Genomic DNA, 27,933 nt, shown 5'->3' with positions numbered 1-27,933 from the left:
GAACCTGAGTTTAGGTTCAGAGGTATCCAAGTAATGCATCACATACAAACTGTGTATGGGTTGGTCCTGGTAGTGCTGGATGAAGACAAAATTTTGTCTGAGTCAGTACTGGCCCTTGGTCTAGTTAAGTTCTATGGATATGCTACTGGAAAGGACTTAAATTGTTTTCATTCTGAGGACATAAATGTATAACACAAAACATAGGTCACTGCCTCTGTTGTTAAGTGGAACACAGCTTGATTTGAACACTACTCTGGCAGCTCCAGATTTGCAATGTTGACATTAGATGGCATACCCTGGGCAAGGATAGTGGCATTAATTAAAGAGTAAAATATCACCCTCCTGGGACCAAACTGAGCAAAGAAAGTCAACCAGGTAGGAACAGAAGAGACAAAAGCAGAAGATTTGAGTTTCAGGGAAGCTACTCTAGAACTTTTGAGAGATAAGTATATAAAATATTAAGGAAGAAGGAGGGCCTGCCTCTACAAGAGGGGCCAAAAGCCAGTTGACAGTATCTAATAATAATTATTCTTACTCTTTTGTTCCAACTGAAATGGTGAGAAACGAAGGTATGAAAAAACTGGGAGAGAACACTAGAATATTAATAAATCTATCCCTGCGTGGTAAAATTTCAGGTGACTGTTAAAGGTAGTAACACAAAGTTAAATGCCATGCATCTCTGAATTGGGAGTATTTTATTACAGTAAGTAAAATTCAATCGCAGTTCATGAAACCTAAGTTTCAAAAGACATATGTCCAGATTTATTTATATTTATGGTGTCACTTTTGGTTCACCTATATTTTGACAATGTTTCAAAGGTAGGAAGCTCATATGCACTGGCTGACCTGAGTCTTAAAATTAAGGTCTAGCAGACCTAGGTAAAGTGACAATATTGTTGAAGAGGCAGAAATTCTAAGATAAATGATTAGTCTTACCAAATAATTTCTATCAATCACCCACTCTATATAATTGCAGCTTAGAGGGATTCCACACGTTAATAAGTTGACTTCCTAAAATGCTCGGAAATACAGAGTAAAGATGCTCCATGCTCCAATAGCCTGTCACAGAAAATGTTTTTCTCAGGCAATACAAAAAAGTTCAAGAATATCCTTACCTATAAACTCATGGTTTTAAACAGAAATAAAATTTGAACATAATCCCAGCTATTAATTCTGAATATTTATTTAGAAAATACATATTTAGAAAATAAGTATCAAAAAGATCTGTTTTTTAGATACTTACCAAAGCCTTAGCTTCTTAACAGTATTCATTTTTATCAGCAATTTTATTGGCAAAAGAAAACTTTAAATTAAGTTATAAATTCAGTCAGACATTTCAAAAAAGGTGTCACATTGTTACCTGGAGATTTGATGTCCAGCATAGAGGAGCAGGGCAGTCAAAAAATATAAATAAAGCTGGACCAGATGCTGCCTGGGTAAGGTAAGTAACACAACACTTAAGATATAACCTGCAGCAGAAATTAAGAGAGAGATATAAATAAAATATGATTCTAATTTAATCCCCCAATTAATTACACTAGAAAAGAGCTTAAAATAAAGTATTTCCCAGTTAGGTTTCAAGAACTTCTGACATTTTTTTATTTTACTACCAAAGTTCACCTAGTACCCTTAATATCATAATGGATTTGTTCTTGTTGAAAATATATACCATTTGTCATTTTCTGTGTAGATTTTTCTACTTTATGATCAAATACTGCACACTAAGGTGCAACTTGATTCTTGTCATCATCTATCTTTCCAAAATATCTACTTATTTGTTTTACATCAATTCTCTCCTCTCTCTAGTCGCCAAGGAAGAAATGGGAGTCTCAATGTCTTTTTCTAAGACTATCCCATCAGTTACTCTGACTCCAGATCCTTGCTCTTCTACATCTCCTTCAAATTACTCTGCTTGACACCAGTCCTCGCCTTTCTTTCAAAGGATGTGCAGAGCTCTCCCCCATCTTGGAAACAACTTCTCCTTCACAGTGATTTCTCTCCTTTTCCTATTAGCTATTTTTCTCGTTCCACTGAAAGATGTTTCAAGCCAGCTATATCCAAGGTTTCTAGTTTCTGACCATCTATTTCCCCCTCTGTGATCTATAAATTCCCTTTACTCTCACACTCTAAAGAAACTTTGAAGTCACTACTGTCTTCTTGTCAAATTAATATAGCCTGCTTATTGTTGGTCACACATCTAAAGCAACACCTTTACTTAATACTCTATTATTCTCTGGCTCTGTGAAATGCATTTCCTTTTATCCTCTAACTTTCCTCCCCTTCACTTTCTTTTCACACTTTCCAATGAACACTGGAAATCTGATCCCCAAATAATTGCTTTTCTCTCTATAAAGGATCTGACACAAAGAATTTATTTTGTTGCTTTGAGCATTGACATCCCTTCCAGATACATATTACCAATAAATAGCTACCAAAACCTACTGCATATGCAAAATCATATGCTTATTTCTTATTCTAAGTGGACATCTTATAGCTCATGATGCTTGAGATATAGCCCACTTAAATATCCTCATATTCAACAAGCACAAACTAAGCTCCATTTCTTTTCCCTCAACAAGGTAGCTCAATCTTTTTTACTCCCCAAAATCCCTCTCACTCCCACTCAAAACCTGACTTCTGAGCATGTGCACCACTATTCACTCTGTAGGATTAACCAAAGAACCCACAAAGACAACACTTTTCCAACTGAGGAACTCATATCTAGCTGGGACTAGAAATAAGCAGAAGGACCTCAGAATGCAGCACAATAAGCACCATAGCGGTGCAAAGTGAGTGCCTTGGGTCATGGAGGAACACAAACACCAGACTGAGATGATCAAAAGGCAGTACAAAGTGAAGACAGAGACCTGTAGTGGAAACTGAGATTACCCTGGCAACCAAAAATGAAAACTGAACACAAATTCTAGGGAATTTCAATACTTAAAGAAGTTTAAAGAGAAAAAAAAAAAAATCAAAAGAGACCAGAGAGGAAAAAAATCTGGGGGTGGAGGAGGACTGGGGGGGGGGGGGGGGGGGTTTCCAGAAAAAAAAAATGTGGTCAATGGCTTCAAAAACATAGGAAAAGTCTGCAGGATGAGGATGCCAATGAAGTCTGAATTTTACATTTTATGTCACTAATGATTTCTGTGATGGCACTTTCAAGAGAATGTTCATATTCAATAGCAATAAAAAAGACAAAATGCCGAGGCACCAACAAAAATGTCCAACACCTATATGAAAAAAACTGTAAGGCACTCAAGGACTCAAAGTAGATCTTGACCACAGGAAGGCTTTATGTTTTCTTGCACAGAGAACAACACCCCTATACTATCATTTCACCAGAACTTAAAATTATAAATAATAGTGCAATTTCAATAAAATTGTCAATAGGACTTTTTGTTAGGGTAACAGGACTGATAAGTTCATGTAGAAATATAAAAGCACTGAAGAGGAAATAAAGAAAAACAAAGGGACTAATCCTATCAGTAAAATATAATCTAAATCCTTAATAAATAAGAGTATGCTAATAGTCCACAAATAGGCACATATACTAAAGGAAAAGGGGAAAGGTTTGAAATGAAACAAAATATATGTGAGAATTTAGTATATAATAATCAGTGGGGAAAAGATGGGCTAAATTAATAAATAGGTGGAACTTCAGAACAGTTATTTAAATTAAAATTTATTTATAAAAATTAAAATATCTATAAAACAATGGTATACGCAGATAAATTTCAAGTGGACAAGAGATTTAAACATAAAAAGTAAAACAATAAAAATAATAAGATAAAATATAAGAGAATTCTTTATTAACTGAAGGAGGAGGAAGGCTTTTCTAATTGATTAAATTCTAAAACTTAAAGAAAAAAAACATTCACTCAGAATCTTCAGATTTGCCAAAATGGAAAGTATCAACAAACAAAAACAAAAACAGCACAAAACTTTATTTCATGATTATTTAAAAGCAGTAGTTTTGGCTCCAAAATACATAAACAAAATCAAGGTATAGAGGTAACATCTGTTACAAAAAATGGAAAATACATATTTATATTTACTTATATACACATAAAAATATCTCGAGTTATACACAAAGAAATAATAATAGCTACTTGTTGGGGCTCATACTGAGAACTTAGTGGATGAGGAACAGAGATAGGAAAGAAATACTTTCTTATGTTTTGGTTTTTGAAAACAAATACATTACTATTTTAAAAATTAAGAACTTTAACAAAAGCATTTTATAAATATTAGATAATACTTTGACAAAGGTTACTCCAAAAAATTGTTCAAGCTGAAAATATCTGTTCATATCTGAGGTTAGTGGTAAAAGTAATGATGAGAGATTGGGTTTACTCTACCATGACATGTAATAAGTGTCTTTTAATAAGGTTCAGTTGAGTTCCCAAAGTTATAAGCTAAAGTATGAATTTCAACTCTACCATTCAACCCATTTAATTTCTAAAATTAGTGTATCTGGTTCTTAGATATTTTTATAATAAATATTTCAATCTTTTCAGAAATCATATACGATAAGCACATTTTTAAAACTAAAGTGTGAATTACTTTGCTGAGTAAGCTAAATATCTAAGTATCCAATTGTTCTCCTACTACTGACTGGAATTACTTTCCATAAATTGGCTAACATAAAAGCCTTTAATAAGGGGCTCAGAATTATAGTAAAAGAACCTTCTCATTTCTCAGACTCTTCCAAGGTAGTGCACCTGCAAGGGATGAGTTTACTGACCCTAATGTTCTACTTCTAGTGTAACCTCTTTTCTACTAACACCATATTTCTTCCTACAATAGCTTAGCTGGTACCGTCTGTAAGGGATTTTCAGGGCTAAGGTTCATCTCAAAAAATCCTCTACAGATTAATGGTATACTTGCAGTAGCATGATGAGTAATTCCAATTATAAAAATATTAACATCAAACTGCTATAACATTCAAAACATACAGAGTTATGTAACAGAAATGTTAATAAGAATGTAATGCTCATTACATGTAAACTAAAAATTGACTAAAACCTAAGGGTACTGACTTATTCTAGATCAATTTAACTTTCATGCCTGTGTTTCTTTACTTTAATTCCTTTAATCTCTCATCATTGTCCTTACCACTAACCTCAAAGCATATAAATTATAACTCCAGAAAGTTTTTGTTTGTTTGTTTTGCTTTGTCTTTTTGATACAGGCTCTGGCTATGCTGCCCAGGCTAGCCTCACATCGTATCATAGCACAACTTCCTATGTTTCGTTTAATTGAAATTAATGCTCTTTCTTTAAATGCAATGTTTCATTTGTCTCAAGGAACAATAAGAAATACTGCATTTTAAACAACTTTCTGAATTACTACCAAATGCGAAAATAAGGACAAATTTGAAGGGACCAAATGCCTGAAAAAGTATTTTTTCATTCTTTACATTTAATCATACTAAAACCTAAAATCTTTTCTTCTGCCTTTGGTTTTATCTAATAAAATAAATCCAACATTGCTTGCTTTCTTCTAGTCCTAGTAATTCATATGCAATGGTAAGACAAGAACTATAAACAAGATTCATAAACATTCTTTAATGACTATATCACAGTCATCTTTATGTAACTGAACCTCATTTTACTTAAATTCAAAACCGCAGAAAGACATACATCAGACTGTTTACAATGAGGTCACAGAAAATGTGATGCAGATACTTACCTACATAATGCATATTAAGAGCCAAATACTTATACTGGAAAAGAGGGTTGTTATTGAGGCTACTTCTTTGGATCTGCTGGAAAAAGGAGCTGACATCCCATCTGTAGAGGACATCCAACAGCATGATGCTGGGTACCCTCAGGGCTACATTCAACACTGCCTCCAGTTTCTCCTTTGCAGCCATGGTTTTTTGTTTTTGTTTTTTCTTGGAGCAGAACTAAAATAAAGAAGACATATATAAAAATAAGTTGCCACAAATAATTTTAAGACATGTTCTTATGAATATTAAGGACTGTCACATACTATACAAAAACTAAGCCAGGCACCGTGGCACATGCCTGTAATCCCAGTTATCTGGGAGACTCCTGACTCAAAATAAAAATAAATAAATAAATGAGACGAGGCATGTAGTTTTATAGCAAAGTACCCCTGGGTTCAATCCCCCATACCACCACAAAAACAAAAAACAAAAAGCCCACCCCCACCTCCTTAGTCGTATCTCCATGCCTAGGTATGCATGAAATAAATTTGTATTGTGTTTTCACAGTGATATTTTGAGATATGCCCAAACTTAAAATTCTGATTAAATGTTCAGACCTCAAAACATATTTTTAAAAAAGTCACTAACTTCAAATATAGGCACTTAGTAACAAAACTCCCTGTAAGGATACTCTAACTTTTGTCCAATGAATTTGGGGGGGGGGGGGAATCACTCCTATGCAATTATTTAATTTTTTTTTTAAAAAGAGGGAAACTCTTGAATATTTGCTAAATGAGAAAGCTTGCCTAAGCTATTCATCTTACAGTCTATCCTTTTCTTTACTTACTTAAAATCAAAACTGAAGTACTAAATTTAAACTCCAGCAAATTCAATATGAAGATACAGGTAAAAGAAACATTATTTGCAATAATGTTTCCTTAAATCATTAAAGGAAAATTTTAGTCCAAGATTCCCATAATCTCTTTTCAAAGATGGGAAAAGAATGCTTATCAAATTCTTCCCTCGATACACAGACATGCAGGCACATAGAAGAAGCTAGGCACTGGGTCTGCAAGGTCTCTCTGCTTAGAGGTTGATAGGTATTCAGAGAACGGAAAGAAGGAAAAAAGCAAAAGGGTGGGGAGAAAATGAAAAGCAGTTATTAGGATCTTAAAAGGACAATTCAGTAAAATCCTATTTCATGTAGTAGAACTACAAATTAATCCAAAAATTATAAGAGAACAAATAAAAGTGGGTAAAGGACAATTTAAAAAGTAAAGATAATTTCAGGATTGTTGGCTCTGACAATATCCTTTTAAGAATTCTGCTGAGAAAGCTAAACACATTTCTAGCTTTGGCAGTAATTTCAGACATTACAGGATAAATGAAAACATTTATTTCTGAAGAAAATTATAGTGACAGATTGCTATGCTATGGTGAAATATTTGTCAGTATTTCCATCTTACCCTCCAATTTTCATAACTTCCTAGCTCAGATGTTGTTGAAACTCAAAAGCATCTGAACTTAGTTTTTTAAAGTTCATATATCAATCATTCCCATAACCCAAGTGTTTTATATAGGTATATAGTACCAATAATTTGTAAGTAACATTTTTATGGATAAATACAGTAATTTTTGCTTACTTTAAAATTTTTTCCTACACAAGAAAGAATAATGTGAGAATCAAAACCAAACAACTGTGTCCCAAGGAGGATATAAAACAATGAAAAATTAAATCTCTAACTAACATTTACTGCACACTATATCATTTAGAAACCTAAACTACATTTCTGAAAGCTCAATCTTAAAGTTGACCCTCCATGTCCATATTCTACATCCATGGATTCACCTAACTTTAACTCAAAACTACTGGGGAAAAAAATTATACCTGTATTGAACACACACAGACTCCTTCTTGTCATTATTCCCTAAATGGTACAATACAGCAACTACTTACATAGCACTTACGTTGTATTAGGTGCTAAAAGTAATCTACAGATGATTTAAAGTATACAGGAAGAGGTACATAGGTTGCATGTAATTTATATAAGAATTTTAGGCCAGGAGTATAATCACAGACACTTGGGAGGTTAAGGCAGGAGGACTGCAAATTGGAGGCCAGCCTTGGCAACTTAGTGAAAATGAAAAAATAAGAAAGGCTACATAGCTCAATGGTAAAGTGCCCAACGTTCAATCCCAAGTACTGCAAAAAAAAAGGAAGACAGATTTAAGCTTCCACAGATTCTGGTATTTGAGGATGGTCCTAAAGCCAATCCTCTGAAAATACTGAGGGACCACTGCATTAAAAATAAAAATAAAAAATCCTAGGGAAAATATATTAAAATATTCTTTGTAATGTCCCTTCAAAAGTGGATCTGGGGTGATTTTTATTTTTATTTTTTTGTTTATTTGTTGGTTTGCTAGGTTTTCTAGATTATCTTTGTTTTATCATGGGAGTAGGATTAAAAAAAGAAATTGGTGGTGAAGTATAATGCACTTAAGCCATTTGGATGACTTCAGAAAATATACAGTAAACAACTATTTATTTTGGTGGTCAAACTGATAACACAATGCCCTCTTGGGAATTTATTTCAAAGTATATGAATAATAGATTTTTCTCACAACCAACCAGCCTTGTGAAAAATCACCATGTATTGAGAAAATAACATCACTGACAGGCTTTACACTATAATGGAAATGTGTTTTTCCATATTCTAGAATCCAATGTAAACCTCTATTTTTATTTTTGCAAAAAAAGGGGAATCTGTTACTGAGTTAATAACTTGCAGTACATATTTATCTCATCTGATTTAGAGCCCTCTTGTTTTATAATTTTAAAATATACTTGCTTTCACCATTTACAGTAGCTCTGAAAGGGGTCAAGAAAAAAAAAAAAAACTAAACAAATAATCAGTCCTGTTTTAGAAATCTGGAGCTAAGCAAGCAGGGGATGACAGCATCTCCCTAATCCTCACAGGGGATCATCTTTATGAAAGAAGGCCATTAGCAGAATAGTACATGTTCCCTCCTAATTTCTACCCAAACTCCTACCTCACAAATATAACAAAAAGAGAAAATAAAACAAAACCCTGGATCTCTAAAGCTGTCAGTACAAAAATATCCAGGAGGACAGATCCCCAAATGCCATAATGGCCCAGTCTACACAAGACTCAAATCTTTAAGGACCTTGGAGATGGGTGCAGTGACACACATCTGTACTCCCCAAAATTTAGAAGGCTGAGGCAGGAACACTACAAGAGTAGCCTTGGCAACTTAGCAAGTCCCTCTCAAAAACAAAAAGGACTTGGGGTGCAGGATGGGAGGGAAGGGGTTGGCCTAGTGGTAGAGTACCCCAGAGGTTCAATCTCACACATACACAAAAAGACCTTGTATAGCAATAAGAATGCTCATTTAATAATGAATTTATTACTTACTAAATGTTTCGTTTATTTCTGAGTGGTATTTTAGTAAGAAAATGCAAATATTTTAGAAAAAAAAAAAACACATTTCCAAACCTCATCATTTTGAACCTAAGTACAAGTACACATGACAGGCGATGACCATCACAAACACTGCACACCACAGTCTAGTACCACACAACAAACTGATAACCACACAAAACTCTGAAATAGTTATCTTGTTTCCTGAGACTTAAATTCATTCATTCCTGCCAAATCACTATTATATTAACATGAAGTAAAAATGGAATCTTGTTTCCTGAAGAGATTATACCTCTATAGTGTTTGATTCAAATCTAATTTATTTAGTTTTTTTTTACCAAATTTAGTGTCAAACAGGACTAATGAGCATTTTCTAAAGTTGGAGGGAATTCAAAAATTCTCTTAAAACCAAAACAATACCAAATAACCCTAGAAAACAAACAGCAGAGCTTACAGCAATTTTAAAGGTTTGATACAGCCAAAACCAAATTATAAACTTTCTATACTGCTTTACCATCCCCACAAGATCTTAAAATTTTCTCCTTGAACTAGGAAAATAATACTCCAACATGATGTCTCTGCAAGTAATATAAACTAAATGTTACTTAAATATGCTTTACACAGTAAAACAGCTCAAAACAAATAACAACAAAAACATTTCTTTCCAGAAACCACAGGAAAGGTTCAATAAATGCTGCCCAAACAGACAAGACCTTAACAATTTCAAGAGATTACTTTCCCAGACTTGGTAACAGCAATGGGTACTTACAAACACAGTAATGTCTTGTATAAGTATAATGTCCAGTTTACCATTCAGATTCGTGGGTTAGGAAACACAAGGGCCCTCTTTCTATAATTTCCTGAGTATCACATTTTGGTTTCTGAATATGAAGAAATCAAACAAACCATCCTAAACAATTTAAAAAAGGTAGAGTTTTAAAATCACAGTTGATCTCCACTGAAAATCCATGTTAAATAAAAAACAGAAATGGAAAATATGATCTTACCAAAAAAATTAACAGTATCTCGCATCTCCTAAACTGCCTTTTAAAAAGACAAAGCAGAAATAAGAACGACACAAGATTCAATGTAAGGCTACTAACAATTTAGATAATTAGATAATTGATAATATAGGCAAATTAGACTGGAAGTTTCTACACCCTTTTCCCACACCAAAAGGAAAAAAAAAAGTCATTTATCATTAATCTCCTTGCTTTGTCCCAACCTGTTAAAAAAAGAAAATTCTACCATCAACCAAACTGATCTTTTTTTTAAATATTTTTTTTTAGTTGTAGATAGACAATACCTGTATTTTATTTTATTATTATTATTTTCTTAATGTGGTGCCAGGGATGGAACCCATTGCCTCACACATGCTAGGCAAGCGCTCTACCATTGAGCCACAACCCAGGCCCCCAAACTGATCTTAAGAAACAGATTTTTCTGACTGTCCATCTGTTAGGATGATAAGACCTGAAAATGTAAGAGTAAAGATAAAGCCTAAACTCAGCCCAGAACTGAGATATCAAGAAAGAGAACGCACTTCTTACATAAGCATTGGCACATGTTTTAAATATAGCTGGTCCTCCCCACTCCCACTCGTTGCTAGCTAACTTTGTATATACCTGAATTCCATATAAACTACTAGCAATTCTGTGATTTCTTATCATCTCCCAATACGTCAAAGAGTCCGCCCTGAAATACAAGGGCCATTTTTTAATTTAAGGATCAGACAGAAAATAAAAAGTGCTACCTCTGCCATCGGGCGCTCAGCTTGGGTCACGACTGCAGCACCGACAGCTCATCCTTTTGGGCACGATTCAAGATTCAACAGAACTGCACACTCCGTATTTTAAAAAATAAAAAAGACACACAGTCCTCTCCTTTCCTTTCAGACTAGTTTCCTGTTTACTGCAGACTCTGATGCAAAGCCATCCATTAATCTTTGATGCTTTCTCATTGCGATGGCCCCTTCCTCTCCCCGCACCTCCTCCCCCCACGCCTGCTGATCTCAGAAGCGCTTGAACTATAGTAACCCCAAGCCAGCTCGCGGCAAGCAGGCAGCGCAGCAGCAGCAGCAGCAGCAGCAACAATGCGGCTGCGGCCGCCCCGGGGCTAGGGGATTACGTTCAGCAAAAACTCTGCCAGGAAAGAGGCCCGGGAGCTCCCCTCCTGTCTAGCCAAGGGTGCAGGCTCTGCCGCGCCACACAACAAAAGGCCTGCGACTAAGATGCGGGCGAAGTTCATAATTTCCGTACAGACTGGGGAGTCATGCCACAAGGGAGGGCTTAAATCTCAGGGTTCTTAGGTGTGCAAAGCAGAACTGGAGAGGGAGGCCCGAGGAACAGCCAGCACGAGAGGAAACCGCGGGTACAAAAAGAAAGGGATGAGCAGCAGCACTCTTACTGTTAAAAAAAAAAGGGGGGGGGGTACTAACAGACGGGATGCAAAGCGACGGGTCCCCACTCTTGGCAGGCCTGTCTGCACCCCTAATTCTTACGCTGCCTGGACGCATGCAGTCTGGGGCTGGGTACACGCATGAAGGGCAAAGGCGAAGTAGAGAGGGAGGGAAGCCTGGAGGCAAAGTGGACAAAGATGCTGAGAGGTAAAGTTGGAAACAGAATCCGGAGAAAAGGAGCTGGGAACGGGTAGTTCAGGAAGGGAGTTGGAAAAGGCCTTGAAATGGACCGCTGGAGAGGCTAACGGAGAGAACCCAGAGTGAGGGCATCTCAGGAATGTGAGGGGCATCTCCAGGCGCTGGAGAGGCGAAGAGATGCGAGGGTGGGGAGGCTGCGGCCGCGGCCTCGGAGAAGGAGGAGGGGGCCCCCGCGCTGGGCTCCGGGAGGGAAGCAGAGTCGGAAGGGGCCGGTAGGGGCCCTGGGACCGCGGGAGGGGTTGAAGGATGAGAGGCAGGGGGCGCGGGTTTTAGAGGAGAGGTGGACCCCGCAGAGGCCGGGAAGAGGAGGAGGGAGGTGAGCCGGGAAGGAGCGAAGGGGGAGAAGAGGAAGGAGCGGGAGACCGGATGGGGGAGGGGAGGGGAGACCAGGGAAGCGGGCGGGGGCGCCGGGATGCGATGGGGCTGGGCGGCGCGGTCACCTCTGGTTGCAGCCTTCCTCCCAGCGGGACGGCGCTGCTGGCTGACGGTCTCCGCAACTCCCCGGCTCTCTTGCCTGCCCTCCTGTCCTCTCCAGGCGGTGGCGGAGGGGGCCGGGACGGCGCGGCTCACAGCGGCGGCTCTTCGGCGCCGGGCCTTGGTTGCGGCGTCTTGGGAGGCGGAGGCAGCGGCGGCGGCAGCGGCCCGGCCCGTGCGGTCACCATCGTCCGTAGCGGCAGGCGCTCACCGGCCGAGCCCCTTAGCAGCCGGCGGCGGCAGCGGCAGCCATGGCCTCCTGCGCTCGCTCCTCCCGCCCCCGGCACTCTGCGGTGGCTGGCCCGGCTCCCGCGCTCTGCGCCTGCGCGCGGCACCGCCAGCGCGGCGCGCCCCGCCCCCCGCGCGCCCACGCTCACTCACAATCGCGCGCTGGGTGGTTCCCGTGCCGGCTGCGGTACCCGGGCGGGAGACACAAGCTTCTCCCGACCTACACAGCCGGCTGGGGCGGCTATGGAGACGCGTACCACGGCGACACCAGTACGCGCACTGTGACACGCGCCATTCTGACACACGTGCTCTCGCACACTGCCCAAACACCAAGAGCCGCACGCGCTCACACCCACGCTCACCTGCCGGTACCACGTGGGAGAGAATGTGAAGGGCTAGTCCATTCCCGGTGCAATCTCAGTAACAATGATGCATGCAAGAATTTTTTTTTTTTTTAAGACTCCCTCTCTCATAAGACTAGACTATCGACGCCCTCGGAACCACGTCCGTCCGTGATAACTTAGCAGGGCCCACTACCGAATGGGCACTCAATAAACCTCTGTGAAATAAAAGAGCTTGAATGATGGAGCTGAATAAATGAGTTGCAATTGTTCACTGAGTATCTTTCGTTTGAACGTTCTGATTTCTGTGTTGGGTTCAAATAATTTCACTATAGTATGAAATCATGTTTGTGGGTTTGTCTTGTCTGTTGGTACAAGTCTAAAAACTGATTGGTGTACACATACTCTCCTCAACATAGAGGAAATCCATTTGTTCTGCTCAAACAATAATGAGCATTCCTACCATAAATGTCAATGCTATTAGGGCCTGAACCTTGCCCACAATGCTAGCCTGAAGCTTGTTGTGTTTCTGAACACATCAAGGATGTCACTAGTTGCTGGGCTTTAGCAAGACTTCTAGATCTATTGCCTAGCCTAACCAGGATCTTCCACAATCCCTCCACTGTTGTTGCTATTTTTTGGATAGTCCTTGGAGAGCAGGTTTCCAGTAGAAACTAGTGTGACCTGTCCTCTGCACTATAAATGGCACCTCCCCTCAATTCTGAACATCCTATGTCTTGCCAAAGTTGTATAAGCAAGCTCTACATAAATAAAAAATGTGATCCTATAGGAATCAACCAGATTCAGAGTAACTTGCCTTCTACCAGCTGGACAGCTCTTAGAAATCAAGTTTTAAATATTTCTGAGAACTGTGTTCATCACTCTTTATGACCACCTTTTTATCCAGGTGCCTTAGACCACTTTAGGATAATCATTAAGCCTGTCATATCACAAAGAGGCAGTTTTATGAGCCTTTATATAGCCTAGTAAGAAATTACAGAGGCCACATGACTAACAATTGAAATAGAAAACTTCCCAAGATAGCAAGGCCTTCACCTTCATTCCCTCTGTTTTAACAATTTTACTATTGCAGTTCAAGAAGACAGAAGGTCAGAAACAGATTACAAAGAAATCAAAATGTATATAACACTAAATCATCATTTGATTTATTTATCATTCTTAGTTAGATTGAAGAATCTTGAAAATATTACTTTAGTATTGTCATTGGATTTGTAATTTGTTTATGAAAGGAAAGTGACCACAACACTCAAGCAACCAAAAGATCTTTATTGCAGCAGTGCAACAAAGAGAAAAGAAAGAAGGAGAGAGAGAGAGAGAGAGAGGAAGCACACGCAGGAGAGAGACAGAGAAAGCAAGAGAGATAGCAAGAGAGAGGGAGCAAGAGAGAGAGAGAGCAAGAGAGAGGGGGGCCTGGCAGGAGGGAGTTTTTATAGCCCAAATCTAATGGGGCCTCTGGGTCTGCAAGCTGCCTTGTTGGCCCAAGGGGGGGTTAAGTGTTCAGCCTTGAGCAGGGTTGAATGTTCAGACTTGAGGCAATCAGGTGATAAAGGACCAGATAGAGGGGGGTTTGAGTGCGTGGGCTATCTTGCAGCCAACATCTGTTCAGCCTGCCCTGCAGACAACACAGTTCAGCCTGCTCTGCACCCAACATTCCTCCCTTTTTGTTTTTCTAAGTGACATGGGGGACGGCATAAAGTCCTCTGGCTACTTCCTGCTTAATGGTGGGTGGTGTTAGACCTAGAAGGGGAAGTGGAGGAATGTTCAGGGGACAGGTCTGGGAACACCAGGGCAGCCAGAAATAACACTCAGTGGCTACAGACAACTACTGTGGTAGGGGTAAAGTCCATAAAAATTCCTTGAAGCCACAAGTCCTCGATGGCATCAAACCAGTCCTGGATGGAGGAGATTCTTGGTATCAGCCACTGGTCCTGTAGCAGGGACTCTAGGAAGTATTGGAGGTGGCTTGGTTGAATCCAGTAATGTTAAGGGTGACAGCCTGATTGCAGCCAGTGGAAGGGCAATCGCCTTGACCCATAAACTGAGAGTGGGTGGTGTCATCCTGGTGTCATGTTGCTTGGATGTAGAAGCAGCATCTGTGGTTTGAGATAAAAACTTGAGAGAGAATAATGATTAGTAAAAGAAGAAGAGGGTTGGCAAGAAATTTTGAGTTTGGTGGGCATGGTTGAAGTCCAAGACTGGACATTTGGTACAAGTGCCTTTTTAAGGTGGGAGACATGGTGGTACCAGGGGGAGTTTAGGTTTGATGCTTCCTTGTGGGGATACTGTAGAGCAGACAGAATAAGCAGAGTGGACGTGCTGGAGAGTAGTTCTCATTCCTAGGAAGTGAAAGAGGGGTTGTGAAAATTGGAAAAAGGGGTTAGAGAGGGTTTTAGATGGGCACAGTGTCTCTGGAGCCAGAGGAGTTGGTCATGAGTCGTAGGTGTCCATCTTGGGCATCAGGGCTGGTAGTCTTAAAGAAGTAGTTGATTGACCAGCTTGTTGGTGAATTTGTGTATCTGATCTTGCATGAACTTCTGTAGGCAATTTAATAGACATGGTTCTATTAGGAGAAACATAGAGAGGACTAATAGGGGTCCTGTGAGGGGGAGGAGCCAAGGCCATACTTAACTGAGCATTCCCCATGGAGCCTGTTGGCTTAGTTGCTGTCTCCTCTTTTCTAGCTGTTCTTGTCCTTTATTACTCCCAGGAATGACTGTGTTTTGGCTTAACTGTTTTTGGTAGGTGTTTAAGATCAAGTTGGTCAAAATTGACTTTGTTTCTATCTATTGTTAAGAGTCAGCCGAGTTCCCATAGGGGTCGCTCATGGGGGAACCTGAGAGCAGCTTCATAGTTCTGCTAGTGCCATTTGCGCTAGGATGGGTCCAGGTCTTGCTTGACCATGTGGCTTCCCTTGGAAGCATCAGGGATGTCTCCTGTCTCCAATGACCCTCCTATTCACAGCAAATGCACTGATTGGCTTTTCATTCTCCAGTGGTCTCATTAATCTCCCTGATCAGGAGGTTATATGGCCCAGAGTTGCAAAGCTCTTTAGAGAAGTTCCCTGTTCCCTGGATTCAGACTGACTCAGAGGGCCAGAGCCAAATATTGGTTTTCTTGGCCATTTTAATTTAACTTTAAGTCTTGATCATAAACATCCAGCAAAGTCAGTTTCACCCTAAATTAAGAGTATTGGGCTTTAGCTGAAGTCTGGCCTACTTTGGAGTCATTCTGACATGTAGTAAGATGGGAAGCACAGCCTTATCCCAGGTAAGGCTAAGATTTATAAATCTTAGGTAAAGTGTTCTAGTATTGAAGCTGATCTTTTTTTAAAAAAATATTATTTTATAAAATTTACATATATTGTTGCTTGATGTCACATGAATACTAGGTAATACAGTATATTACATTTAAATTGTACCCAGTGTATAGAACTTTATATTAATCTTATTGATAACAGGTCCAGTTATAAAACATTAAATGATATAAATAAATCTCCGATATGTTATTTTTATAAGCCTAAAATAACCATGCAACCTTTTGGAGAACACCAACTTGATATAGTTTTTTTTTTTTTTAAAGCTTCTATCTTAATGACATATACCTGGAAAATATGAACACATTTAATATACAAAGAAGAGTAATAGTACCACAATTATTATTGATGTTTTTATATTAATCAAGTTTAGCTTTTAAAGAAATAACATATTACAATATTGCAAAATAACAGTTGTTGTTTAACCATAGTTGTATATATAGACCTTCTTTAGCACTTACTTAAACCCTCTTATTTACATAATAGACTCTCTTATCCAGAAACACATTTTCCTTCTATTAAATCCATATCTAGAACCTTCTAATTTCTCTTTCCTATTTGTTAACTCTTTCTTTTTTTACATTTTTAAATAATCCTTGTAAATTTCATAATTTAGGCAAATTATTCCATTTTAATAAGAGATATTTTGTTATTTGCAGCACACAATTAATCACATCTGTTGACCATTTCATGAAAACATGAACAATGTTTAAGTATATAGAATTATACTGTTGTAGGGACGGACAAGGCAAGGCACCTAAGATAGTACTGAAGATAGGGAAACAGTTTTATTTGGTTGCAACCGGATTCAGAGGGCACTGCTTCTGTTGTAATCAATTAATCCCCTGAACCCCAAGTTTAGGTTGTTTCAGAATTTTGTACCCAACATGTAAGGGAAGGGGCTCAGAAGTTCGCAGTCTGCAGAAGTTCACAAAAAGCAGTTTTGTTTTGTTTTGTTTCCTCTGTTCTGGGCAAGTTAACCCTTCAAGGACACTTGGGAGGGGGAGAGCTTTTTCTTCCCTTTCTCTCCTCTTCCCCCCACCCTCCCCATCCCCTCCAGCTGTTATCATGGAGCCCAGTTGGTAACCTCCTTATCTTAGACATGTAGCCTTCTCTGTGAAGCCCCAGCTCAAGGCCAGAGGCCTTGTTTTACATATTTTGTGAAAAACTAGTAAGGGGGTGTCCAGCTTTTCGAGTGCTGATTTTTCCAGCCAGTGACCAAATAAAACAGGGCAACGGGAAAATAGGAAGTTTATCTACATTGAACTTTTTGTAGAGATTCTTTTGCTGAAAGTCCTAAAATCAGCCATGGTGAAGATTTCTGGAGAAGGTCAGTTAAACCTTTTCTGTGGGCCTGGGTAAGGAGGGCAAGATGGGAAGGCGGGGCTGAGAGCAGCTCGGTGGATCTGAGAATGAGGAAGGAGTGATGTAAAAGAATAGGATTTTCCCTAGCAAGGAAAACTTGACCAGTAGAACAGGTAGAGCAGAGGGGAGGATGGGAGTGAATATCCCAAAAAGGCTGTAAGGGACGATTCTTAGTAACCTGTTTTCAGTGATGACAAAGCAACTTTAAAGGCCACTTTCACCAGATCTCTGATAGGGGTCCAAGGGCTCTCCTCAGCTTGTTTGAGCTTTGGGTTAGTTGGTAAGAGGACCTGGTGGCACCTGGTGTGGGCGCTGACAGAAGAAGAGAGGAGTGAGTGGGTGAAGGGATTCCTTCAGTACCTGCTACCTCAGGAAAGAGGCAATGGTTTGAGGAAAGGCGGTTGTTTAGTTTTTGATCTAGTGAGTGGAGAGGAGAAGTCAGGTTGTTCAGGTGGGGGAGACAGTGGAGGGGCTGGGGCAGAAGGTTGAGGATGAGGACTATTTGAGCCGGGCCATAGGGTGGAAATTCATCAGTAGGGTCAAAAGTAGTGGATGAGTCCGGAGGAGGAGAAGATTGGGGGTCAGTGGTTGTGGGTGTTGGTTTGCAAGCTAGAAGAATTTGCAGAGGTCTGCAAGAGGTGCAGAGAGCACAAGCAAGAAGAAAGCTTTGATATAGCAGCTTTTTACCCATTTTTTCAAATGCTCACAGTAATTGTAGAGATCCCTTAGAATGGAGGGATCCAGGGACCCAAAAGGAGGGCCATCTGCTTTGGTTGTCTAAGGGATAAGTAGGCCAGGCCCGGGTGCTATATTTGATCAATTTGGGGGGTTTGATGTCTGGTGTCAAGGAGAGGGTTTTGAGGTTATCCAAGAGGCATTGTAGGGGAGAGTCGACCGGTAGAGAGGACACATTACCCAAGTCGCAAAGTAGTATAAGGAGGAGGGAAGGGGACGCAAACAGTTTAGAGGAGAAGGAAGAGGATGCAACCATAGTATAAGAGAGAAGGAGGAAACTGATTTATTGGCAAAAGGGGCGTCCCTGCTAGAGCCAAAAATCAGGAGTGCCTTAGTGGCAGGTTCGAGCTGCAGAGATTGGTCGTCACGGAATCCTGACAGTCGAAGCTCTCGTCCTGGACGGAGCCAGGGCCGTGGGAGACCTTGGCCAAGGCTTTTCGGGACCCCCTCCTGGAGAGGCCGGATACTCCCAGGGCCGGAAAGAGGGGAAAGAGAGAGACAGGGGAAGAGAGAGGAAGGGGAGGGTAAGCGTCTGAGGACTAGGACTTTAGGAGAGCCACCAAGATGGTGAAGGTCTGGGTTGGGTGTGATGTTCAGTTCTCTGTTATGTGTCGCCAGAGGTTACACAGTCCTTCGAGGGAGACCTACAAAGCCTATGCTGGTAACTAACAGCTGGGACGGGAAGGGAATAATTTTGAACCCAGGAGTCTATTCTGCCCTAGGAAGGAGTCCCTGAGGGCCACCGTAGCCTTAAAGGCTGTGGTGGGGTGTTTTCCTCCCCGCAGGTGGGCAAAGAGGTTTGCCAGACAATCAATGGTCAAATCCTCCTGACACCACCTTTGGGTTTAGGACTCCAGGAAGGGAAAACTCACCAATCGAAGGCTGGTGGTGGATGGAGTTCTGGCAGTCGAGAAAATGGGTTCAGGCCTGGGTTCAGGCCATCCGGTGAGTGGCACTTCCAAAGGAAGAGGGACCCAAAAGTGGGTTTTAACCCTCTCCCGGGTTTCGGTACCAATGAAAGGAAAGTGACCACAACACTCAAGCAACCAAAAGATCTTTATTGCAGCAGTGCAACAAAGAGAAAAGAAAGAAGGGGGGGGGAAGCGCATGCAGGAGAGAGAGAAAGCAAGAGAGATAGCAAGAGAGAGGGAGCAAGAGAGAGAGAGAGAGAGAGAGAGAGAGAGAGAGAGAGAGAGAGAAAGAGAGAGAGAGCAAGAGAGAGGGGGGCCTGGCAGGAGGGAGTTTTTATAGCCCAAATCTAATGGGGCCTCTGGGTCTGCAAGCTGCCTTGTTGGCCCAAGGGGGGGTTAAGTGTTCAGCCTTGAGCAGGGTTGAATGTTCAGACTTGAGGCAAACAGGTGATAAAGGACCAGATAGAGGGGGGTTTGAGTGCATGGGCTATCTTGCAGCCAACATCTGTTCAGCCTGCTCTGCACCCAACAGTTTAAATGGAGGCAAGGCCTGTCTCAGTTCTCACCGCTTTTTTAAAGCCCTACAACACTCTCTGTAGGTCCTTGTAAAAGCAGGAAACAGTCACCTATCATTTTACCTTTGAATTTTACAGCAGCTATCTATAAATGCTGAAGTTCAAAACAATGTGTAAAGAAAATTACTCTGGTAATTAAAGGGTTACTGCTATTATGTTGCTGCTAATCCAGTTTTGGGAAAGCACCACAGTGCAGAAGCAATTAACCAAATCAAACTGAAAAAGAAAAGACAAGGAAAGAAGAAGGGGGGCAGGGGTGTGGAGAGTGGGCCACTCAAACAGAAGAGAGCAAGGGAGAGGTAGAAATACTTCCTGGAGACACCCAAACCCACCCCAGTCAGGAAAACACAGGAGCTAAACTTACTGCAAATACTTAAAACAAACTTAAGGAACTGCCCAAATGCCACAGCTTGGTCATAAAAGGAACTAGCCCAGGTTTCTAGAAGGAAAGAAGTGTTAAGACTGGGAAATGGCAGTGATTTTAAAAGGTCTGATTTTAAAAACCAAGTTTATGCATTCAGGATTTTCAAGGTTATCTTCCTTTCTTCATAAATGCATGTGACATGTGACCTCATGGCACACAAGCTTAGTGTCTGACTCCATAAATGCGTCCAACATTAAGTCGAAAGTCAGGCCTGGTATGGTGGCACATGACTGTAATCCCAGCAATTGGGAAGCTGAGGCAGGATGGATCACAAGTTCAAGACCAGCCTCAGCAAATTAGGCTTTAAACAACTAAGGAAGACCCTCTCTCAAAAAAAAAAAAAAAAAAAAAAAAAAAACTGGGGATGTGGCTCAGTGGGAAAGTGCCCCTGAATTCAATCCCCAGTACCAAAAAAAGGAAAAAAAAAAAAAAAGAAAAAGGAAGACAACCCAAAGTTTAACACAGTGTGAATTTGCCACAATTCCAGCCAGTCCAAAGGACTAGTTCCTGAAATACTTACAGAAACCAACTATTACTGATAATCAATACAAATAGTCTCTCTCTCTCTCTCTCTCTCTCTCTCTCTCTCTTTTTTTTTTTTTTTTCAAATCTGCAGGTTATTGGTGGCCAGCTCTGTATGCACTGGCTTCTGGACCTGGAGACAAGATCTCCTAAAACAGATTCACAGGATGAAACCAAAATCGAAAAAATGTGGATAGCCTACATTGAGACTATTGGGGCAAAAAGAATTTCCATGTATTGATTCATTCCCCGATTTCTTCATCCCTAATATTTTCTGAGCATTTTGAGGTTTTTCTCCAATTCAGATAACTGGACATTCAAAAAGATCCATTTTAGTAATCAACTGTCTAGAACAGTCTGAAAGGACCCATTCAACCTGGCTACCCTCATGGTCTGATTTTAAAAACCAAGTTTATGAAGAAAATTATAGTTCTGTTAGACAACACAGTGTGATAAAGGAAAATTTACTCTTTATTTTCATATATACAATATATATATGTGTGTGTGTGTGTGTGTGTGTGTGTGTATGAAAACAGCTTAACTCACATAATATAGAATCCACCTATTCTAAAGTGTATACAATTCAGTGATTTTTAATATGTTCATAGTTGTACAACTATTACCATAATAAGTTTTTAGAACATTCCATCCTAACTTCCCCCTCAGAGGGTAATGTATCCATTAACAGCACTATCTCTCCCTTCCCCTTAGGCTCTAAGCAATCACTAATCTTTCTGTCTTCATAAATTTGCCAGCTCTGGACTTTTCATATAAATAGAATCATATACTATATACTCACTTGTGTTCAGTTTATTTCACTTAGTGTAATATTTTTGAGATCCATCTATGTGTAGTCTTATGAATACTTAATACTTAATTTTTGTTTTTGCTTGCCAAAGAAAATTTTATTGTATGGATGTACCACATGGTATTTATCCATTCATCAGGTGATGAACATTTAGTTTTTTTTCTCTCTGGAGCTTTAACAAATAATGCTGCTATGAACATTAGTGCATAAATTTTTATGTATCTTAAGCCTATACTTAACAGAATTACTGGTGACTTTATTTTTAAAACTTTTTTTTTCTTTCTTGGGTACTGGGGATTGAACCCAGTGGTTTAACCACAGAGCCACATCTCAGTCCTTTTTACTTTTTATTCTGAGAAAGGCTCTCACTAAGTTGCTTAGAGCCTTGCTAAATTCCTAAAGCTGATCTTGAACTTGCAATCCTCCTGTCTCAGCATCCTCAGCAGCTGGGATTACAGGCATGTGCCACTGTGCCCAGCTATGTTTAACTTTTAAAGGAACTGCCAGACTGTTTTCCAAATCAACTCCTCCATTTTACATTCCCACCAGCACGGTAAGAGAAGAGATTCATTCACTCCTAGATTCAGATACCTCCTACCTGTCAGCTGTGGGACCGTGGGCCAAGTGTATATAACTTACAAACACCTCCATTTGTCATCTGTAAAACAAGAATGATAGCAGTATCTACTTCACTTGGTTTTTATGAAAAATAAATGCAATGAGATGTGCTAATATTCCTCATATAAAGTAAGCCCTCCATAAATGTATTAGTTCTCCTTCTGTCTTTTATATTTGGTTGACAACTTTTATTCTGTAATAATGCCAGAGATGAAACTGTAATACCCTATTAACAGTAAGAGATACATGTACATAGTTGGTGCTGCATAAATATTTTTCATGGATAATTGGAAAAGCAATAGAGCTTATATTATTTTTTAAAAAATTTTAGTTGTAGATGGACACAATACCTTTATTTTATTTATTTATTTTTATGTAGCGCTGAGGATTGAACCCAGAACCTCACATGTGCTGGGCAAGCATGCTACCGCTGAGCTACAACCACAGCCCCTCTTATATTATTTTAATACCCAATAATTTTATCTCTTTCCACCTAGTACAGAACTAATATCTGAGATCTTAGGAGGAGACAGTAAAGAAATAAATCAGCATTGTTTTTTTTTTTTTCCTTTTTGGAGGACGAAGGCTGAATTTTTCAGATTTTCCTGAAAATAATTTTTATTTCCCCAACATTTACATACAGAAGAATCTCATAATGACCATCCATATATACATCATCTGGATAAAACTACTATTAAATTTTGCATATTTGCTCTGTGTGTGTGTGCGTGTGTGTGTGTGTGTGTGTGTTGCTAAGCTATTTGAGAGTAGTCTGTAGGTATCAACACACTCCATCCCTAAGTATTCTAGCTTGCCTCTTCTAAAAGTAAGAGCTTTCTCCCAAATGATCAATTACCTAAGGAAATAAAGGGTAATTCCCTAAATCTTCTACTGTTCAGCCAATACTCAAGTTTTCTGAGTTGTCCTCTACATGTTGCTTACAACTTTTTCTCCCACTGAGAGTCTAATGAAGTTTTACTTGTTGCCGCAGTTCAGCTGGGCCACATCCCTATTCCCCAGCTTTGCTCTTAATCAATCTGAGTAATTGTGACTTGAATCTCTGATATCAGCAGGAAAAAAAAGAAAGTATGTTTGTTGTTGTTTTCAGATTTAATCTTAGCTGGTGTACCTCTGTCCTACCCAGACACTTCCTTACTTTCTTTGTCTTAGTTCCGATGAAGACTGAGATAAGAGTAGTTAAAAAAAAAAATTGTGTTGTTTTTCATGCATGATGACATTCAACTAAACAGAGTGATGTTGACTGTCAAAGACATGTTGGCTTTCTCCCCACTGTTGTGATTTTCTTTCCCTTTTCTAATGCTACCTTGAATTATGATAGTCATGTGGTCCATTGCCCATTGCCCATGGATGGATCAATCAGATTATCTTGTCTCCCTTAATGATTAGTCCAAAGAAGGACTGGTGACCCATGTCAGGACAATCAGAGTGGGACTAAACACCAGAGCTTTAGATTGAACTGTGGGGAGAACAAATTCTCTCTTTTCTGTTAGACCTGAAAGAGGAGGGCTATACAGATGCCCCTCATCTTACAATAGGGTTACATCCCGATAAATCCTTTTTGAGTAAAAAATATTGTAAATCAAAAGTGCATTGAATGCACTTTACCTACCAAACATCCTCGCTTAGCTACACAGAACACTGTGGAGTGTTCACCCTCATGATCTCATGGCTGGCTGGAGCTTTGGCTCAGTGCAGCTGCTCAGGACCATACCACCTAGCACTAGCTCAAATTCAAACTTCAAAGTACAGCTCCTATGTAACACATATTGCTTTCGTGCTATCATTTTTAGAAATTCATACATCAAAATCCTTGTAACACAGGGATTGTTTGTAATCTGGAGACATAAAAAGAAACCAGAACCTGGTCACAGCGTGTGAGTATTGATCTCATCTTTATCTGAAGCTAGGATGCTTGCCCACCCCCCTTTAATTAGCCAATACATTACTTTTTTTTTTTTTTTTGCTTATTTCAGTTAGGCTGTACTTTGTTGTTTGCTGCTTAAAGAGTCCCAAGCAATTCGGTTCTCTTAATTTGCTCATCACTTACCCTCGAATGTCATATACTGTGAAGATAAAATAGTAACTAATAGTAATAATAATGCTAAGTTCATAAAACATTATTGAACAGCTTAAAATATTGTTATAAAACACAACCATTTAACCACTATCCAGAAAAGGAGGCTTGGGGATACCTTGGAAACCTCTCACCCACCATTCTCATTCACAACTGTTTCACTAACCCCTAAGGCAACTCTTTTCCCCGACTTTAATGCAGTTACTTCCTTTCCTTTGACCATCTAAGTATGAATCCCTGAACACCGTCATTTAGTTTCACCTGTTCCTGGATGTTATAAAAACTGAATTAGGTGTCACGTGCTGTTTTGTGGTGAGCTTTTTCTGCTTAACATCATGAGATTCAATTATGTTCTTGTTCGTTGCAGTATAGATTTCCTTCATAGGAATACAACACTATTTATTCATTCTACTACTTATGAACACTAGGTTCATGAACAGTAAAATTTCAGTTTGGAGTTATTATAATTTACATTGCTTCTGATGTTTGGGGCTTGTCTTCCTGCTGTGTGCCTGTGTGTATAGAGCTGCTTGTCTTCTGCTGGCTTCCAAGGTGTTTGTACGAATGTACACTCCCAATAGCGATCTTTGGCAGTTTTTGTTGCTCTGTAATCTGTAATTGGTATTGGCAATCCTTTTAGTGTTAGCCATTCTAGTGGGTTTTTAACTTGCATTTCCCTAATTGCTAAACAGGTTGAGTTTTTTTCATGTTTACCAGCCTTTTAAATATCCTCTTTTGTGAGTTGCTCAAGACTCTTACCCAATTTTCTCTTGGGTTATTTGTCTTTTGCTTCTTGAATATTTTGTAACTCTTTGTGTGTATTCTGAATGCAAGTCTCTGGTCAGTTAAAGACACAGCAAACTCTTTACTGTAACTGCCCTTTTCATTCTCAAAATGGTATCTTTTGATGAATATAAATTCTTGGTATAAATTTAATATTTTTTATGTGTAAGCCTTGTTTTATACCTCTCTTCCCCTTGTTCCTCAATGCCATTTCTGTCAAAAGCTGAGTGTGCCTCTCTATCTGGACCTGCTTTTGAGCTTTTTATTCCAACCCACAGGTTTGTGTTTAGCCTAGGTTGATACAAAACTTTCAATGACACTAGCTTAAAAAGGGGTCTATTTTATGTGGTGCTGGGTATGGAATCCAGAGCCTTGTGCATTTTAAGAAAACACTCTACCACTGAGCTACACCACCAGTCCCAGGAAGTCTTGATCTAGGTTAGAATACACTGTCCCACTTTGTTTTTTCTTCATTTTCAAGAGAATCTCGTTGTTCACATTTCTGAATCAATTTTGGAATCAGCTTGTCCAGTTTCCCAAGATCCTGTTGAGGATTCTTATTCATCTATCATTACATGAATTCCTGGATACTTGATGTTTCTTTATGCTATTGCTAATGCTGATTTTTTTTTTTTTTTGGTGGTGGGGGGAGGTGTTCCAGGGATTGAACTCAGGGACACTCTCGACCAATGAGCCACACCTCCAGCCCTATTTTGTATTTTATTTAGAGACAGGGTCTCACTGAGTTGCTTAGCACCTCGCCGTTGCTGAGGCTGGTTTTGAATTCACAGTCCTCCTGCCTCAGCCTCCAGAGCCATGCCCAGCTGAAATTTTTATCTTATGTGAGGCTACCAGAATATATAACAGCAACTTTCAAGAGTCCCTGGACTCCAAGAACTCCTGTCTCTTGAAGTGCAAAGGCAGACACATAAATGATTTGATTTGATGGTGATAGATGTGCAAAGTGGTGTGGGTGGGTTACAGTTGAGGTGAGTATAGTTACCATGAGGATACACGCGGTGTGAGGGAAAGGGGAATAGCCCATTCTCTGGGGTCCTCGGGATGCTGGAAAGGGAGAGCATCCTCACTGTTGAAAAATATATGAAAGTGAGCTAAGTGAGTAAGGAATTAAAAAAAGATGGTCAGTGAACCAAGTTCTGCTATAGGCAAAACGTACAGAAAGAAAGAGGGATGCACCCCCCATGCTGTAGATCAACAAAATTAAGAATGATTAGACAACATACAGAGGACCACCAGCTTCTTGCCATAGCCAACGAGTTATGAAAAGCCCCCCCCCCACTGAGATACCAGTAGCAGTGGGTGCAGATTGTTCAGATTCTGTAAAATAACTATTATGTGTTATATATTCTACAATGTAGAAACAACTGGAGGAGTTTCATGGGACAATAAGAGAATCAGTGACATCATGGGCTCTCTTTCACCAACTTTGTTGCTTTCTGCTCTATATCCATATAGTCTTTCCAATCTACTGCTATTAAACAGAAAAAAAAAGTGTACCAAGAAAGAATCAAGTTTAGCCAAATTTAGATCTATAGGACAGGCAAAATGTAAGACTAACTTGCAGCATTAATAATGACCTCAGTTAAATAAAAGGGGTAAATAACTATAAAGTAATAGACATTAAAGGTAAAACCCAGTACTCTTACTTTAAGACTGGTGAAACTGGCTTGCTGGATATTTAAGACCAAAACTTGGAGAGTAAAAAGTTAAGGAATAAAAGAGCCAAGAAAGAAAATGGCCAATATTTGGCTCTTGCCCTCTGAGTTAACTCAAACCCAGGGAACAAGGGAACTTCTCTAATAGGTTTGTGACTCTGGGCCATGTGACCTCCCGTTCAGAGAAGGTGAATAATAACTCAAGAGAACAGAAAGCCACTGGTGTACATGCTGCAAAGAGGAGGATCATTGCAGAAGGAGACATCCCTGATGCTTCTAAGGGAAGCCACATGGTCAAGGAGACCCTGGTCCTTCCTGGCAGATGGCACCAAAGGAGCTAAGAGGCTGCTCACAAGTTCCCAAGTGTGACCCCCTGAAGGAACTATCTAACAATAGATAGGAACAAGGTCAACTTGACCAAGGCAGGTCAAGTTGACGTTGAACACCTAGCAAGAACAGTTATGACCAAAGTACAGCCCAGACCCAGGCATTTAAAAGACAATAGTTCTTTGAATGGAACTTAATACATATACTGTGTCAGCCCCATAACCCTGGTACCCCCCAAATTCTGAGGCATTTTTCCTTTGTGAGGCTCATATTTACCCCTGCCTACCAAAAATTGGACTGGCCTCTGTACCTTGGTCTTCCTTAATCCTCAATTTGACATTTTACCTAACAACCAAAGTTTCCCTGTCCTAATTACAGTGAACATAAGTGAGCCCTTCAGTTTCCTCCCTTACTCCTAGGGATATCTGCTGGGATGGGCACCGGAGCAGCAGGATAGGGAGCCTCAACTCATTAGTATGTAAAGTCATCAGAACAGGTTATTGAAGACATCCAACAGGTTGCCGACTTTGTACTGATTTTTCAAAATCAACTGGACTCCCTGACATCTGTCGTCCTGCAAAACCGGTTCAGGAAGAATGCAGTTTCTATGAAAACCAATCAGAAGTGGTAAGAGACAGCTCCAGGACTATCTGGATCAGCAAAGACGAGAACCAGCTGATTTTGGTCGTCCTTAGTGGGGGAATCTAAAATGATGGACCTCCTGGTGATTCCCCCTTAATATTCATCTTTCTCATAATAAGCTTTCTTCTCTGTATTCTTGATTTTATACAGAAACAGTTTCAATGTAAGGTGACCTGTTTAGCTCAAACCGCCTCCCAGGAACGCGTCAAAGCCATTCTCCTGTGCTCACAATCTGATTCCCTGAAACCACAAAAAGGGGGACTTCGTCTAAGATGACCTGAGGCTTCTTCCATATACACCTCTCTTCA

At 39.9% G+C, this 27,933-nt stretch overlaps 1 protein-coding gene and 1 long non-coding RNA gene across 4 annotated transcripts in view; both read right to left on the bottom strand.

Annotated features, from left to right (window-relative positions):
* The window catches only part of Rnf145 (ring finger protein 145), a 39,552-nt gene extending 27,031 nt beyond the window's left edge, over window positions 1-12,521 (bottom strand). Inside the window, exons 1-3 of one of the 3 annotated variants that reach the window (XM_046462187.2) lie at window positions 12,208-12,521; window positions 5,692-5,908; window positions 1,361-1,469 (exon numbers count right to left, since the gene is read on the bottom strand). In XM_046462187.2, the coding sequence (XP_046318143.1) occupies window positions 1,361-1,469; window positions 5,692-5,875 (293 nt within the window). In that variant the 5' untranslated portion in view covers window positions 5,876-5,908; window positions 12,208-12,521. Of the gene's footprint in view, window positions 1-1,360; window positions 1,470-5,691; window positions 5,909-9,880; window positions 9,900-10,864; window positions 11,016-12,207 lie in introns of those variants that run through there. The other 2 variants (XM_046462186.2, XM_046462188.2) reach the window with 2 other exon arrangements.
* Window positions 12,522-14,077: 1,556 nt separating this feature from the next.
* Window positions 14,078-19,662, bottom strand: LOC131424856 (uncharacterized). The gene is made up of 2 exons (XR_009228434.1): window positions 19,117-19,662; window positions 14,078-14,943 (listed from the first exon to the last, which is right to left on the bottom strand). It is a non-coding gene; the product is annotated as an uncharacterized LOC131424856 (long non-coding RNA).
* Between the last annotated feature and the right edge of the window lie 8,271 nt (window positions 19,663-27,933).

The sequence above is a fragment of the Marmota monax genome, unplaced genomic scaffold (genome assembly GCF_021218885.2).
Source record: "Marmota monax isolate L192 unplaced genomic scaffold, Marmota_monax_Labrador192_F-V1.1 WCK01_AAM20220418_F8-fsc00236, whole genome shotgun sequence".
In the NCBI taxonomy this organism is placed as follows: domain Eukaryota; kingdom Metazoa; phylum Chordata; class Mammalia; order Rodentia; family Sciuridae; genus Marmota; species Marmota monax.
Note: the sequence above shows the minus strand (reverse complement) of the source record. Positions and strands in the feature narration are given on the sequence as shown.